Source organism: Mytilus trossulus, chromosome 11, assembly GCF_036588685.1.
Source record: "Mytilus trossulus isolate FHL-02 chromosome 11, PNRI_Mtr1.1.1.hap1, whole genome shotgun sequence".
Classification (NCBI taxonomy): domain Eukaryota; kingdom Metazoa; phylum Mollusca; class Bivalvia; order Mytilida; family Mytilidae; genus Mytilus; species Mytilus trossulus.
This window is the reverse complement of record NC_086383.1, coordinates 61390501-61408778: the sequence shown is the minus strand read 5'-3', so window position 1 is coordinate 61408778 and position 18278 is coordinate 61390501. Positions and strand designations below refer to the sequence as shown.

General features: G+C 32.3%; 1 protein-coding gene across 1 annotated transcript in view; it reads left to right on the top strand.

Annotated features, from left to right (window-relative positions):
- Nucleotides 1-17422, top strand: part of LOC134690220 (calpain-3-like) — a 47136-nt gene extending 29714 nt beyond the window's left edge. Inside the window, exons 3-10 of the mRNA XM_063550196.1 lie at nt 1632-1785; nt 6246-6468; nt 9763-9831; nt 10109-10200; nt 11537-12318; nt 13647-13861; nt 16385-16596; nt 17410-17422. Of these exons, the coding sequence (XP_063406266.1) occupies nt 1632-1785; nt 6246-6468; nt 9763-9831; nt 10109-10200; nt 11537-12318; nt 13647-13861; nt 16385-16596; nt 17410-17422 (1760 nt within the window). The remainder of the gene's footprint in view (nt 1-1631; nt 1786-6245; nt 6469-9762; nt 9832-10108; nt 10201-11536; nt 12319-13646; nt 13862-16384; nt 16597-17409) is intronic.
- Nucleotides 17423-18278: the final 856 nt, after the last annotated feature.

The window sequence follows — 18278 nt, the reverse complement described above, 5'->3', positions numbered from 1 at the left end:
GTAATTACATAATTTTATACAAATTGCACCACATAAGCGTACTTTTGTGTCAGTGATTCCAATCATACTCTCTTTGTAATAATGATTTAATTATTGTTGTGTCTATTCTCTTTGGAATTTGATACGACTGTTATACAAGTGAGAGGTTTAGCTAGCTTTAAAACCAGGTTCAATACAACATTTTCTTCATATGAAAATGTCAGTGCCAAGTCAGGAATATGACAGATTTCCATTCGTTTGATGTATTTGAGCTTTTGCTTTTGCCATTTGATTAGGAACTTTCCGTTTTGAATTTTCCTTGGGGTCCTAAATTTCAAAATTTTTGTAATTTTATTTTTTTCGTTTGATTGTTCTCCGCTAAAATATTTGTTTCTCTTTGATATATTTCCCATTTGTATTCTCTATTTAATTGAAGTTCTGCCCTAGCACATGTTCTAACAGTTTTCGGATCAGTTCAAGGGAAGAATACACCTTATCGCTATTTGTCCCCCATTACTGGACATCACACAAGTTCCCGTAAAGTTTTGACGTAATTATACAAGATATCTGATATCACAATGGAAAAATGATTGTTGTATGAAGTCAACAGTTCATGCGGGGCCGATTCTCAGGTCAGCCGGGAATAGCGTTAAGGTTTATTCAGTAAAACAGTTATATGACAAATAATACACAGTTTTATAATAGAAAGTGCAGAAGTTCTGAGTGGAAATTCGATTATAATTGATCCTTACTTTACATGCATGTAAATTAATCATCTAAGTCTTATTGTACTTAAAATTATTCTAGTTTACGACACAGTAGCGGACATTTTGTCTGATTCTGTCATCACGACTTTATCAAAGAACATTATTTTTACTAAGAATCATCGATTTCACGAATGACATTAATCACAATCACACGACCCTACACTATTTTATTATATTTAATTAAATTTTATTTCAAGCAAGTCATAAAGACTAATTAGTGGAAAGATTTCAAAGTTTATTGAGTAAAATAATGTAAAACTCCTATCAGACATTAAAGGCGTTTTCTTTTCTTTTTTATAGCTGTTAAAATCTTAAATATATTTTATTGGATGCAACTGTTATATTTTTTCTTGTAATTGGAAATACTATCGTCGTCATTTAATTTTTTTAGATATTTTTTTTCATTTGACAATCATACCACATCTCCGTATTTCTATATAGATGTTTAGCATTTTTCAATATACAAAATATGAATATAACTTTTTTTATTTAACCAAATATTTTGAGCTCTGTAAATGTTATTCAAGTTATTGTCTGTGAGATCATATATATTTGTAAATTACTGTTTCCTAGGAGAATGAAACATGAATGATGATCTCTTTGAGGCTATCCAATTGCATCTAATTTTACAGTGTGTTCGTATGTTGTATTGTTATATCACTGCTTCTGGCTATGGTCGGATTGAGTGTTCACTTAAAGCTGTAATCTCACCACATTATTTATGTTCATATGCAGTGTGGGATTTGCTTTTTGTTGAAGATCGTACGATGACATATCATAGTTAACTTCTTTTTCATTTTGGGGTTAGGTTGAGAGTAATTGTTATCTCATTGGCAATTATTCCACAAGTTTTTATATAATCATTTACGTATTATAAATTTTCAGGTGCTTTTCGGTTCAATATATGGCGGTTTGGTGATTGGTTGGACACCATTATAGATGATAATTTACCTTGTCTACAAAATAGTCTGTTATACTGTCAGGCCTATGGTAGTCCTCCTGAATTCTGGGGACCACTTTTAGAAAAAGCGTATGCCAAGTAAGTTTACATTTGTTTTATAAATCAAATTTTGCTACATTTGACGTGCATATTACTTTTCTGTATTACACTGAGTATGTCAAAAGCACAGATAGAAAAGGGTGAATTACAATTAGAAAATATTTAACAACGAACAAATTTTAAGTCGTCACAATTTCGAGTTATCAATACAAAAATCATTGCAAATATGCAAAGTATGCTACACATTTACTAAAACTTTATAATTTTGGAAAAATATTATGCTGGTTACAATTTGCCTTCTGAAATTCTTTTATAAAAAAGAAAACAATGATAGAATTTGTTCGAAAAATATCGAAATATTTTATAGGTACCATGAACATTTACTTTCACCTTGTGTTTGCCAATAATTGAGAGTGTTTTAATATACTTAAAAGGCAGCACCGAAATTTTGATATATATTAATGCGAATGTTCTTGAGAGTACCAAAATGAACTTTATTGTCAAAGTTCATATGTGTTTCTCAAATTCTTATTCATACTTTTAATGATCTGTAGATAAAGTTATAAATCAATGTGTGATTCGTTTAATCATGGTTATTCATTGGTCAATATTCGATAATGGGGTTCATTTTTCTCGCATTTCGCTGATATCCTATTGAGACATAATGAAAAATGAGACCATGTTTGATGACGCCTAGCAGAAAAAAAAAAACATCTTTTTGCAGATCATTGGACCACAGAAAGTTTGTCTTCATATCGTCTTAAAGCGTCAGAGAAAAAAGATTTCAACACTACGATCATTGTTATCCCCTCTCGACAGTTGAATATTAAATAACTTTGCTTTGTAAATTTTAAAATTTTATCTGTCTCTAGTGGATAGATTTATATCGTTTTACATTCGATGCAGTAATAGAATCGATATATATATATTTAAAAGCAATTCTTGTTATTCAAATTAATGAATTTGTAATGATGCACCGACTATTACCAAAAACCTTAAATGCAAGTCAATAATAATCCTCAGTTGTACTTTTTCGCTTTTTCGCTTGGGAACGAAGGCTTTGTTTTAGTTTCAACATAACTTTGGCGCACTTGATTGACGTCACAATGAAACATGTAGGTCAATCTTGCTCACGTGATTGACGTAATAATTAAATAACTTAGACACTGGACATCACGTGATTGACGTCACAATTCAATAATGTATACACAAGAGATCACGTGATTGACGTCACATTTAACAATGCATTTCATAACATATACTGGAGATCAACATGGACATTTGTGTTGGTGGTTCTGGAATATTAAATTAAATCTTTACATAAGTACGTTTACATAAGTCTGTTCATTTGTTTGAATCATATTTTGGCTTCATCCATTCAAAATGGTGACCTTACAAAAGTACCATGCTCTATGGTAATTTTATCGCGAGTATGTATTGTATTTGAGAACCTTTTCTCGCTAACACACGGTATCAAGAAAATGGCAAACATATTGACTACCCATGTTTAAATGAACTCATAGTTGTCTCATTGGCACTCAACCACATCATCTTATATCTATATATAGTATGGCATGACATATTTCGCCGTTTGAGAATCTAATGCATTCTGGGTAATATTTTCAAATGCTAACACTAAAACGTGATGATTAGTTAACAACGTACAAACTAATGGAAATCCAACCAATGACGTAACGACATTTTCATTATGTTGCACGAGCAATGAGATTATTTACAGTCCTTCCGATTCTGAAAAGGCGAATTAGCACTGACTTATGTTTATAAAATTTGCATATTAGGAATCCATTTATATGATTGGTCGCGTGGACTTCCAGCAGTGGCTGTTGGCGTTGTTTCATTTTTTTAATGGACGCCTAGATTTTGTAATCAATATAAAGAAGATGACGACGATAATAACACAGATCAGCTCGACATTAATAAAAAAAATCATCAGATAGCAAATTTTAGTATTTTTTCGATAACTGTATTCATGCGCAGGGGAATGCCATTTAAATGACAGATATATAGATTTAAATAGAGGTTTCGACTAGAATTCCATATCTCCAATTCTTAAGAAATACAATGTATCAGAATTAGGGAAGACATGTATGGGTGTCTTTCGACATATTGGATCGGAAAAAAAAACAGAGAGCCTAATGTCTAGGTTTTCAATGAAATAAGAAAACAATTACGAGGAATGCAAATAACTGATGTGAGTTTTCATTTAAATGGGTTTTTTTTAAGAAATGTATCGGTGTATAAACTGGGCCAAGTCAATCACAAACAGATACTTTTGATAAAAACTTACGTATATGAGTAAATTGGTCCAGTTTATAATATACAAAAACTCCTTTAAAAAGCGTTTAAATATTGTTTACGTTGATCATCAAAATCAAAACAGGTTGTTTTGAAATCACCAGCAAATTTAGTAATCTTATACAAATTATCCTAGTAAACTTCTCAGGAATAATAATAAAGAATTGTGTTACTCCAAGAAATTTACATATATTAAAAACATAAGGAAAACCTATAGCGGAAGGAACTTACTTAAACACGGTAAAACAAAATCACTTCCGAACTAGATAAAAGCATTTAGACGATACGGAAAGATAGGTGATTCGTAAAACTGACTTTATTGGAAACAAAATGCTATTAGGTGCATTATATACCTCGTCTTTTTATTCATAAAATTGGGGTCTTTTGCAATGCAAAATTACCCCCATGATTCGAAAATAAGGCGGAAGAACTCAATTATATACAAACTCGCTAAACGCAATCGCTTAAACACCTCCATGTCATTATGAAACGGATAATTAAAAACGGATATTTAGAATTTTGATAATGATTTAAGAACAAAAATGAATTAATTATTTATATATATGGCTAGACAATTGGAATTGTAGCATTTCCCTTGACATCATGGGACATGATTTAATATGTTTATATATATAAAAATAGCTCAAACTTACTAATACCATTAAAGGATTATTTTATTACAATAACAGTCAATATAACCAAGGCCTCGTTGTGAAGGCCGTAATTTGACCTATACTTTTTAACGTTTGATGTTTGTTTGTGAATTTCTCTGTCCATAATGTACATGCATTTATTTGTACTGTGGTTCTGTCATGTTATGTTATAATTTAAGTTTTATATTTTAAAATGCCATAAAAGCTGGAGGTTTGGTTAGCCTCTAAACCATGTTCAAGCCAACATTTTTTAATTAAAATGATCTGTATCAAATCAGGAAAATGGGAGTTATTATCTTATAGTTCGTTGCTTTATGTGTTGCATTGTCTTTATTTTTTTTTTGTTGCATTTCATTGTTTCGGTGTTTCGTTGTTTTCCTCTAATAGTTGATGTGTTCACCTCAGTTTTAGTTTGTTACCCGGATTTTCTTTCTCTCAATCGATTTATGACATCCGAACAGCAGTATTCTACTGTTGCCTTTATTTAATACATTGTGACTTGGATATACCACGTCTTCTTATTCATAAAATTGGGGTCTTTTGCAATGCAAATATGAAAAAAAGGCTGAAGATACCAATTATATAAAAACGCACTAAACGAAATCGCTTAAACACCTCCATGTGATTATGAAACGAATAAACAACCTGCAGACAAACAGCAGTCTTAAACGCATCATAGACTTAACTAAAAACTGTCTCACGGTCATAAAAACTGTTATGCTCAGTGCTCCCGACCTAGAAAATTGTGCTCGAACCGACTTTCTATTATTTTGATGCCACACGTGGAACATCATCTGCTTTTCCTTCCGGAGCACATAAGATCACCACTAGTTTTTGATAGTGTTCGTGTTTCTGAGTGTTTTGTATTATATGGTTTGTATTGTGTATCTGTCTCCTCTATAAGGAATTATGAAAATTGTATATTTCTGAAATGGAGGGACGAAAACTACCAGAGGGACAGTCAAACTCATAGATTGGAAATAAACTGTCAACGCCATGGCTAAAAATAAAAAGACAAACAGACAAATAATAGTATAGAAGACAAACCATAGATAACTAAAGACTAAGCAACACGAACCAAACCAATCAATGGGGGTAATACAAGGTGTTCCAGGAGGGTAATCAGATCCTGCTCCATATATGGCACCCGTCGTGTTGCTTCTATTATTACAAATTCGGTAAATAATCTAATTTGGTATTCAAAGTTCGTGAAAAAGAATGGGTATTGTAGTTACGACATAAAGAACATATCCGATATCATCTTTGAAACGGTTATTCCATAACAGTCAACAAACTCATTATGCCTGAAGATATACATTTATTGTTCATTTATATATATAAAGTTAGTAATCCGGTTTGCGGTAAGTCGGAGTGATCTTCGTTTCAAAGTATAACAGAGTACGGTTGTTTATGATATTTTGGTCCACGTTTTGTGTAGTCGTGAGATTAATTTTGAGCAAAATTAAATCTTAAGCATTATTTTGTAATTTGTGAATTCTAGAGTAATAATATTTTTCTTTCTTTTGATAGAATTATGAAGACATACGAGTCGATAGAAATTGGTAACATGTTGAATGCCTTATCCGATCTAACTGGAGATATCTGTGAATTTTATACACAAGATATAAATCCGCCAGAAAACTTATTTTACATTATGTATAAGTCGTATTCGAATAGATCGCTACTCGTGTGTTGGAGAAACGACAAAAGACTCACACATACTGGATTCCACCATACGCTGGAATCCATTGAGGTAAGATTATTTATTGTCAAATAATTCAATTTTGGATGTAACGCGTCTTCTGATTGGCTGACGTCGTTTTGTTTATCATATCATAGACACAATTTTGTCATGTGACCATGAAGTCATCCACATTTTTTTTATGATTTACGCCAATTTAAAATGAAATTAAGGATTAAATTATAAGAAATAACTGTAATATTTAGTCGGTCTATTCAAAATAACATTAAAAATGTGATGCACAATGTTAAATAACCCGCTACGCGCGTTATTCAGTATGCACCACATATTTTATGTTATTTCTGCATAAACAGAAAAAAAAATATTACAGTCATTCCTTAGTCAAAAGTAAAATAAGAAATGAAAAATACCGACCTTCTGGGAAAATTCTAAAATGAAAGTCCCTTATCAAATGGCAATATCAAAAGCTCAAACACATCAAGCGAATGCACAACTGTCATATTTCCGACTTAGAATAATCATTTTCTTATGTAGATTGGTGAATGTTTGGATATATCAGAATATAAAAAAATGCTTCAAGAAAGGTGTTGAATTGGTTACTGTTTTGAAATCCAAAATAAAAGCACAGGTGTTAATTAAAGATAAATATATGAAAATGTTAAATGAAAAACAGAGGCGTTAGGTAACGATATATACATGTATATACGGAAATGCTTGATAAAAAGCTAAGGCGTAAGTTGAAGAAAGGTAAATGAAAGAAAAAGCTAAATTAAAAGCCAAAAAGAAGTATGGAAATGATGAATAATTATCCGTGGTGTAAATTAAAGTTGAATAAAGGCAACAGTAGTATAACGCTGTTCAAACTCATAAATCCATGGACAAAAACAAAATCGGGGTAACAAACTAAAACCGATGGAAATGCATTAAATATACAGGAGAACAACGATAAAACACTAAAATGTAACACGCACAGAAAAGTTTTGAAAAGCTCGATAAAAGGTTCAAGCATGTAATTAAACCAGGTTCAACCCACCATTTTCACATTAATAAAATGTCCTTAACAAAGTCAAGAATATGGCAATTGTTATCAAATAGTTCGTTTCTATACAACGTAAATGTTGGCGTTTGTTTTTGTTTCACTTCAGAGTTTATGTTGATTTTTTGTTTTCCACTTATAGTTGATGTATTTCCCCTGGTTTTAAAAAACTTTTAATTTTTCGAAAAACTAAGGATTTTCTTAGCCCCTGAAGTAGATTACCTAAGCCGTATTTGGTACAATTTTTTGGAATTTTGGGTCCTCAATGCTCCTCAACTTTGTATTTGTTTGGCTTTTTAACTGTTTTGATCTGAGCGTCACTGATGAGTCTTTTTATTGACGAAACGCGTACTAAATTATAATCCTGGTACCTTTGATAACTATTACTTTGTAACAAGGATTTGTTTTCTCTCTATCAATGTGACTTTTAAACAACGGTTACCTACAATTGCCTTGTTTACAATTGATGATCTTTCTTTCTAGACAAATTAAACCCAATACTTTTTAGTTCTTTAAAAAACAACTCATCACTCAATCAGTTTTTGTTTATCTATTACTCAAACCGTGATGAAGTTAAAATATTAACCGTTATAGTCCACAAATAATAGGTACTGGATGTACAATGGCCTTGAGACTTTTGATGAAGAAGGATTCAATTATATTCATTTATAATTGTACTGATTAGTACATGAAATATTATTCAAGGTTTATCTACAAATAAAGTGCTATAATATTTATATATGGCCCAACTTAAAGATCCATTTCTATAATTGAATCCAACAATAATAGATTAGATCAGAGATATTATTGCAAATACTATATATAGAATGTAATTTCATATGTTGTTACAATACACAAGACCTTGTAAATACTACAATATATAAATGATCTAGATTGTTGTAAGTTCACGTTCACATTAGCAGTTGTTTCTTAAAGAGTGACCAAAGATACCAAATGGACAATCCAACGCATAAGTTAAAAATAAACTGACAACGCCATGGCTAAAAAGCGTCCGAAGCGCTTTTCTGGATCTACCTTCATCAGGAAACATTTAAAATCCGAAGATGGATAAGTATCTAAATTCGTTGAAGAGCTATATGTCAGAAATATCTAAATAAAATAATAGCCAAATTCATCTAAAGCCAACTTTGCCTGAGGGAGTTTGTCCACCCATTCGTATGATATATTCAATTGTCATCATGCCATATTTTAAACTGTAACCGTCTGACTTTGCCTCGATCACTCGAAGTCTTAAATATATGGCGATAAGCAGAGAAGTACGGCTAGAATTCACCCATTATAAATATTGGTTTTTTTTACATTTGATGTAGGCGCTAATTGAACTAACGACTTCAAAAAAAAAAAAACGTAGAATAATGAAATTTTCGATCACGACTGTATAATTATCATTATTAATAAGGCGAGGAAATACCACGAGGGCAATAAAAAAAAGACTTTTTTTATATGAAACGGGGGTAAAACCAGCATGATCAAAAGTTAAAAAAAAAAAACGAACTCAAAAACAACAAACCACACATTGCCTGATCTGTTTATTAGTTATACATGGCTTGCAACTGGCTTTCAGTAACTGCGAGCACTCATAGATTGGTTTTTTTTTTATGTTTCCTTTTTGTACTTCTGACGATCTCATGAGTTTTTATAACGATTTTCATTTTTGTTCTCATGTAAAATTATTGACAGCTGTAAGAAGAGAAATGAGCAATCGAACACAGGTTATACACGACCGAAGTCAGGGGTTTTCAATTCAGTAGTTGTCGTTGGTTGTTGTGTATCTTACTTGTTTTTTCGTGAACTTTTTTATTTATACATCACGCTTTTAGTTTTTTCGCGTTTAAACTGGTGTAACTTTTATTATATTGGATATATAAAAAGAAGGCATGAGTGTCAATGAGTCAACTCACCACAAGAGACAAAAATGACACAGAAATTAACAACTATAGGCCACCGAACGACCGTCCACAATGAGCCCATACCACATAGTCAGCTATAAAAGGCCCTGAAATGACAGTGTAAATCAATTCAAACGAGAAAACTAACGGCCTTATTTATGTATACGATAGGGATCTTGCTCTATGAAAAGGACCATGCGGTGACATTTATATTGCTTTACTCTACGTCATTGCATCGCTAATGGATAAATGCCTAAGTTACAGTTATATCAAATCTTTTTTATATATTGCATATATGATTAGATAAGCACACGTTAATGGAACAAAATAAAATCTTATGAATAGGTTGTAAAACCCATTGACTAATGTATGGTAACTTTTCTAATTATCTTTATCTAGAACACTAGTTTTGAAGAAGAGAATGAAGACCTTACAAGATATCTACACATTATAACGGCTACAACGAAGGTATAATATTTAATTTTGTTTTTATTTATTTTCATTTTTAATGAGGATATTTACATATTTAATTGCTTTTCATATCATTTCGCCTTACAAATTCAGAAGAAAATTTATTGGATTGGAAAAAACATATGTAGCAGATGCTAGATTAATGAAATGATTTTCAAAATAGAGAAAAGGGATTACAATTTTGAACGCCATGTGAACGAGCAAAAAGAAAACTTGGCAATGGCCTGATCTATATTTATCATATACTAATTCTAACATGGTTATTTTAATATAGTTCCCTACAACCGATGGACGATTGATAGAAATGGTCAGATTGAAATGTCAATTTACAGCAGAACCAAACTGGCATGGAAAATTTTCAGACTGGTATTATTATTATTCATTTTATTATCTGGTTCACACTACACACTTTGATATAGTCTTAAAAATTTTCAGCATCCGTCATTATGTCTGACATTAAATGTCAGGCACTTATTGGGGGACAAAGACTGGTACTTTTCTTTTTTCTTTTATTATCTTTAATAAAAGAGGGACGATAGATACCAAAGGGACAGTCAAACTCATAAATCTAAAACAAACTGAACACGCCAAATAAAACAGAAAAAACAATAGTACACACGACACAACATAGAAAACTAAAGAATAAACAACACGAACCCCACCAAAAACTAGGGGTGATCTCATGTGCTCCGGAAGGGTAAGCAGATCGTGTTCCACATGTGGCACCCGTCGTGTTGCTTATGTGAATACAAATCCGGTAAAAAGTCTAATTCGGTAGGTGACATTCATGAAAGGGAAGGGGATTGTAGTTACGACGTAAGGAACATATCCGATATCATTTGTGAAACGGTTATTCCATAACGGTCAACCAACTCGTGATGGTGTCCGTAAAATTTACGAAGGGATGATTTCAACTTCACCATTTGGAACTCTTGGTTTAATAGCTTCCTTGCGAGCAGTAACCCTCTATCAAGAACATCATGAAAGGAAATGCAAGGACGGGAATATCGTATCAATTGGGAGATATATACCCGGTATGCAGGTGCTGCTGGAATGTTGCTACTTAGAAATGGAAAGTTCACAATTGGAAAGCTGAAATCATCTCTTTTGTCGTAAAGTTTTGTTTTCAACCGACCCTCATTGTCAATTTCTAGATGTAAGTCAAGATATGAAGCCGACTTAACTGTATCTGTAGTATCCTTTATCTCCAATTCGATGGGATAGATGCGTTCCACATAGTCACTAACTTTTGAATTGTTTAGTGAAAGAACGTCATCTATATAGCGGAAAGTAGAGTTAAAGGATATTGCTAACTTCTTACTTAATGATTAGTTTATTTCTTTTTTGTGTACTAACTGAAACACCAGCGTTACCTCAAACATTATGCTGTATATAATGTATACTTAAGTTGCCTTTTATCTCTCATTGTACTTTATAATTTTTCAAAGGATCAACATGTGTGCAACATCGTTTTAAAGAGTCCAAAACTGATCCTGCTTTTTTCCCGCACAAAATATGCATTAGATATATGTCGCTAAGAACAAAAATAAATTTAGATTATACTAAGTGATTAAAAATATTTGAAAATAAGGGAATAAGAATTACCAATTACAAATTTCAACAGTTTCATCAGAATCTCTCACATGCATGTTCTTTTTATTTTAACAATGATGATAAATTTAACATTCTATTTTCTTTGCAGTGATCCAATCTCATGGGGGTCTGTATCCCTTTGGTTCATGGAAAAATATAAACCACTCCAGTGCAAAGATAAGGACGAGTACTGGATGAAATATGAAGATTTCAGGTGTAATTTTGGTGGATTAATTATTATTAGTGGAACAGACCCTTTCCGTTCAGAAGGGTTGTCAATAGAACGTATTTACAAGCGCACAGATTCAAGCGATTCAACAACACGTCCTCCTAGTGGTCAAAGTATAGACGGAGCACTTCCGATAAGCAGTCGCAATTCAACAGCATCATCATTTATTGTTAGGAATGGTCAATCCCAAAATAGACTACATAATTCTCTAAATCCGCCAAATGACACAACACAAAAACGTCACAGTTTTACATCTAGTCCCCAAACAGATAATATTATGAACATGCTTTTAAATGGCAGAAATGTACCATGTAGTAAAAATAACAACGAATATTCCGATTGTCCAGCTTACAAGAAGAGGTGGTACTGGCGCAGAGGTAGTTCGGATGATACTGCAGTTTATCCATTCTCTAGGATTGAAAGTATATGTTCCGAGAAGTCACAGGATGGTGACAGTATAAATGGGGAGACAGATATAACAGGATTTCAGGCAGGATTTGCGTATGCATATAGACGTAAAAGTGCACCGCTGATCGGAAGAAATTTCTCTTCGTCGTCTTTATCACACTTGACTCACAGTAGTTTCCTAGCAACGAAAACAGACTTCTTCCGGTCACGTGGGGGCTGGAAACTTCTAGTAGAACATCGTGACAGATGGATAAGTAAGTTGAATCAATATGTTATCTAAATTCTTTACATTTTAGCTATTATCAAACAATTTGTTTGTACCAGGACAAGTGCAAAGCATTTTGTGTGTGTTATCTCTGAAGGATTTCCTGAATTTAGTCACGGTTTTATATTGAATGTTATACAGACGTGGTTTTAAGCAGAAATGCATTACTTTTAGATAAACAAAGAGCTTCTCTTAGCAAAGTAGTATGTGGTCGGTGGGAAACAAGCTAATATTGTTGCATGTTGACATATCTTTGAAATGACGTTTGTTTAATTATAAAAATCGGATTATTATGTAAAACGTTCCCACATAGCGTAGACGAAATTTCCCAAATAGTAATAAAGTTTGGCTGACAAACAAGCAACGTAGGTACTCTAAGCAAGTCCTGCACCAAAGAGAATATATTTTATGCATACGGTATTGTGCATAATATGAGAAAAAGATGTGGTATGCATGCTAATATGACATCTCTCTACAAGAGACCAAGATACAGAAATTAAAAATGATAGTTCATCATACAGCCTTCAACAATGAGTAAAGTATATACCGTATAGTCAGCTTTAAAAGACTCCGAAATGAAAAATTAAATATAAAACAATACAAACGAGAAACCAAATGGTTTTGAATCTACTCTAAATAGTATGTTGACTTCCAAATGTCTTCAGATTTTTGTTTTTAGATGAAATAGCATAATTGTTCCGACAGTTTTTGAAACTATTTCAATCCTAATCGTCAATCAACGACATACTTAATGACATTTGGTATTATATTCTCCTCGTCTTTGAACTTTTGTAATATTTTATTTTTTGTAAATGGTCGCTAATGGAACAAACAATGAAAAAGGGGCAAAACAATATCATGTTATGCAATATAATTAACCGTTGATATATATTCTTTGTACAACTTAAAACTACATAAATCTTACTTGTTAACGGCGGGTAATAAAAAAAAAAAAATTACCATGATAGCTATGTTGGTACAAAAAGTAAAAGGATTAAAGAGATGATATAAATAAAAAGTTGAGGTAAGCCGGTAGAATTTGTACCAAAGAAAAGCAGAGAAGGAAATGAACAAACATCATTTCATAAAGCAATATACTGATGATGTTACATCAAAACATCAAAATATTTGTATCAATATGTATGGAATTAATAAAGATCTGTAATAAAAATCCCGACTCACTAATTCATCAGGCGTGAGCGATATCTTTATTATTGCATGGACGTATATAAGGTCATTAAACACACTGGCACAGTGAACGAGTTAGAATATGTTCTTTTCTCATGTCCTTGAGATTTATTTTTTTTAAACCTGCAGGCAGTGATTGTTGTCTTTCTACTGTAGAGTTAGATGTGTCAAACCTGTCCAAATGCCCACGTGTATACTTTACAATCAGCAAGCCTGGTATGATAAATGAGATGATACCACAAAACTACCATGGTAAAAGCCACATCCTCGTGTCACTCCTACAGGACTACCGTAGAGGATCGACCTGTGGACAACTCGTTCCAATCGGATTTGGACTGTACAAGGTAATATTTATGTGTCTCTGATAAGATTTGTTCTTCCGGGGAAAATATAACTGTCCCGTGTAGATACATAGAATACTAAATATATTAAACAAAATTTAAACTTCATTAAATTTTGACTATATAAAGTCAAAGTGTGTTGTATACTGTAAACTAACTTATTTACGCGGATTCTTTAATGCGCGTTTTACCATTTCTTGACCACTTCGCGGATATTTAATTTCGCGATTTTCTGATTTACTTCATGAAGTTTAATAAGGAAAAATCCAATGTTTACATATTCGCGACGATTTATATTTGCGTAATTTTTTCTACTCGCGAAAGTCGCGAAAATAAATTGATTAACAGTAATTAGTCAGCTAAATATAGTAATATGCATCTGTTCTTATAAGATGTATTGACATTATTTCTTTCTCGACTTTCAAAACTAATCGTTATTCTAATAAGGTTCACCGTTGTCTGAAACAATAGACGTTCATCTGCAGACAAATACAAGTATAACATAGAGATAAGACGGTGTGGTAAGAATGTTAATGAAACAACTCTCCATCCGAGTCATAATTTATAAAAGTAAACCATTATAGGTTAAATTACGGTCCTAAAAACGGAGTCTTGGCTCCCACAGAAACAGCTAGCTAAAAAGGGCCCCAAAATGACTAGTGTAAAAGTATTCAAACGGAAAAACCAACGGTATAATCTATATAGATATAAAGAGAAACGAGAAACCACATCCACAAATGTAATTAGATTCCTGACTAATGACAGGTGCACACAAATGACATGTGTATTATTTAATGGTGGCCATATTATAAGGTGACAAAATAGAACAATTTAGCTTGGTATACGTAATACCATTACCTGACAATATAGATGATAACTAAAGAAATAGATAAAGATAGAATTCCTCGTTCTATTTTGAGTTTGAAATCATTAGTTATGAATATTGTTGATATATGATCCTAACTGTGAATTATGTTATCATATTGTACCTTATAAATAAATCCTTAGCATTTATAGTTTCACATTTCATCAGGTACATTCAATATGAACAAAAGAAGGCATGGCAAACAGTTTGATTAAGAAACATAAATACAAGTTATGTACAAAAAGACATCTATTATATACCATGTACTAATAATAAAGATCACATAAGGTTGGGTTTTTTAGATTACAGTGCACTTGTAATAATGATATTCGCGATATTGAAAATAGATTACCAAAAAACAGAACTCTAAGGAAAATACAGATCGGTCAGTCCCTTATCAAATGACAAAATCAAAAGCTCATCAAACGAATGGAAAACAACTGCGACATTCCTTAATTGCAATTGGTACACATATTTCGTTAGTCACGTTATTCAAAACATGGTAGATTTAACCGGGTTTTGTAGATAGTTTAACATCACACTTGTGTGACAATTGCATATTTTTTAATATATTGACAACAATGTTTGGTAATAATGTCAAAATAGGGATACTTAACAGCAATTCACATTGTGTAATTATCTTTAATATTCACTATGAAAAACAAAATGGCATTTAGACAAAGCACATAATAGCAGTAAATAAAGAAAAGACTACAAAATAAGACCATAACACCACAATACATTGGCGAAATGCATGCGTACCGAACCATGCCAAAGAAATATTACCAACAATTGACTAAACAGTATAGGTTCATAATGTATAAAGACGAATAAAAGAATACCACAACACTTACTTAAGATTATACACAATTTCAGTACCTTGAATTTAAACTTCAAGACCATCTAAGTCTAATTGTTTTACCCATCTGTAATTCAGAAGGCTTTCACCCTGTGGACGCACTCGATCTCGGTTTTTTTTTTAAGTTGAAGCGATTTTTTCAAGTCTGTGTTTATTACCTTTGTGCGCTGAATTGGTGACCCGGCCACTATGTTATTTTAGTAAAATTACATTACACGGTTGTCCAATGTCTCATCATAATACGTTATTTTAATTGGTTAACAGTAATCGCGTGTCATTCTGAAATGAACTTCATTTTGAAATGAAATATAACATTCATGATGACACGTACTTCCACAACAAAGGACAAAATGTAAATACAAGGAAAACTTAATAAACGTCGTGTGTTCATGATACTATTTATAAAATGTAGTTATAAGTATTAAATGCTTCCGCTATCAATACCAAATGTACTTAGGTCAACCCTTATATACATCCCAATAAATTTACAAAAAGATGCATTCAATTCTCAAATTAATATTTACAAATGTAATGATACAGATACGGTGTTTGCTGAGAAAAATTCCAAGTACAACTGTCGCATCAGAAACTGCTAACATTCTGAAGTACCAGAAAACAGTTATACAATTATTGTTGGTGTTAAGCTCACTCTTAAGTTTCTGCAAATTGCTTTAATGTTTTTGAGGCATATTCAATGTATAGGGTTGAATACCTCTTGGTATTTTCTTACACATCTAACTGATGTAAGTCGTGTAGGATGTTCTCTTTTTTTTTAAAACTATTTTATCATTTTAAATTTAAGTGCAAGACACCAGAGTGTAAAGATTTCTCGAAATACAAATACATAAACAGATGCGAATCACATAACGATGAAAGGGAGATAACTGTTCGATTTGATCTTGAGGAGGGGAGCTATGTAGTTGTGCCTTACAGTCAAGTTCCACAGCACGAAGGAGAATTCCTACTGCGGATACTCTGTGAGAAAGACGTGTTATGTGGTACAAGAAATGGATGGTGAGTAATCTCATATAACACTCCGTTATTATTCGGTGAAGTCTTTTTGGTAAAGGATGAGGTATCCAAACCCAAAACTTTAACACTGCATCATGTATATGTGCTTCTTCAAAGTTAATACCTGATCAGTGATTGCCTTTTCTCACATCACAATTAGGAGATAACTGTATTGTATTTTAAGCTCCGACGGCATCAATTGGGGATTTGATGGTCGCAAATTAAGTTTACTGACGACGCGTTAGCGGAGACAGTAAACGAGTATTTGCGACCATCAAATCCCCAATTGATGCCGCCGTCGGAGCTTAAAATACAATATTGTTATCTCCATTCTAGTAAACTGACAGAAAACCACGTTCAAACATGTATTTAAAATCTGTCACATGACGTCTGCGCTTGCGCGTACGTCCGATAGCATCAATTGTCAATTGATGTCATGTAAATAAATGACGTTATCCAATCAAAATGAACGTTACAAACGTTGTTGTATTAGAATGGTGTATTGTCTATTTGTAAGATAGACGTTGATCTTTGTCTTCTTTTATAACACTTTTAAATTTGAGACAAATTGGTATATGGCTTTAACATTGCAATATATTTCCGTTGTTTGACTGCCACTTTACTTTGCTATAATTATAGCCTTCAACTAAGAACACAAAATATGCGTAAGTTTTATTCCTACATGTGCCATTGATTTTGAAGAGATTTATTTGAAATGAAATTGACATAACACGCAATAACCGTGCAGATTGTTGATACATAAAGCCTCCCAGCTGAAGTATAACTATCTTTAATATGTTTTTATTATATTTTCAGCATTGTTTCATAGACATTTGACCGGTTGAAAACACAGTTTTTTTTCCACAGAAATCTGTTACATAGACGATTGGAGAATACATTCTGCTGGCGGAATGATTTACATTAATCTCGTACCAAAGTGCTTTACAAGTATACTTTTATACAACGTTGTGTCCTTGCGTTGTTTACAAGTTTAATACACAAATCAACACATATTCATATTTATATCATACCAGATGTAATATTTAAAATTTCATTTAACATTGTTTTCTATTGTGTATTCTGTCATCGATGTTGCTTTATTTGGATTGTCATCAGTTGTTTATCAATGTTATTTCAACTCATTGGGCGGAGCTTATATTTTAACATGTTTAATTTGCATGAAGACAATCTATTTGAAGATGTGTATTATAAGGATTAGTGTCGTTATAATTATCATTGATTTCAAATCACCTATCAGAGTCATCAAACGAATGTCCGCACATTTCATTGGTGATTTTATCCCCAAACGCCTATCAATATATGGACACATCAATGATAAGCGAACCAGTTAAATCCGGTCCAGTCAAGTAAAATAAATCAAGTTATATGATACAAAAATTACCTTCTTGTACTGTAGGGAATCATTTACCTTATACTAAGTGCTCATTTTACAGATGAGCTTAGATTAAAATTTTTATTGTCAGGATTATTTTTTACATGATTAAGTCTAGTGTTAACAAGTTAAGGGAATTGTGAGTTGATTATATGGTCCTATACAAATAGGTATGGCAAGTGGACCATTCGAGTAAAAGTAACATCACAAAAATATTAAACACAAAAATGGAAAGTCCCACAAAGAAAGCCATACATTATATTCATTATAAAGACAAACAATTAAATACTCA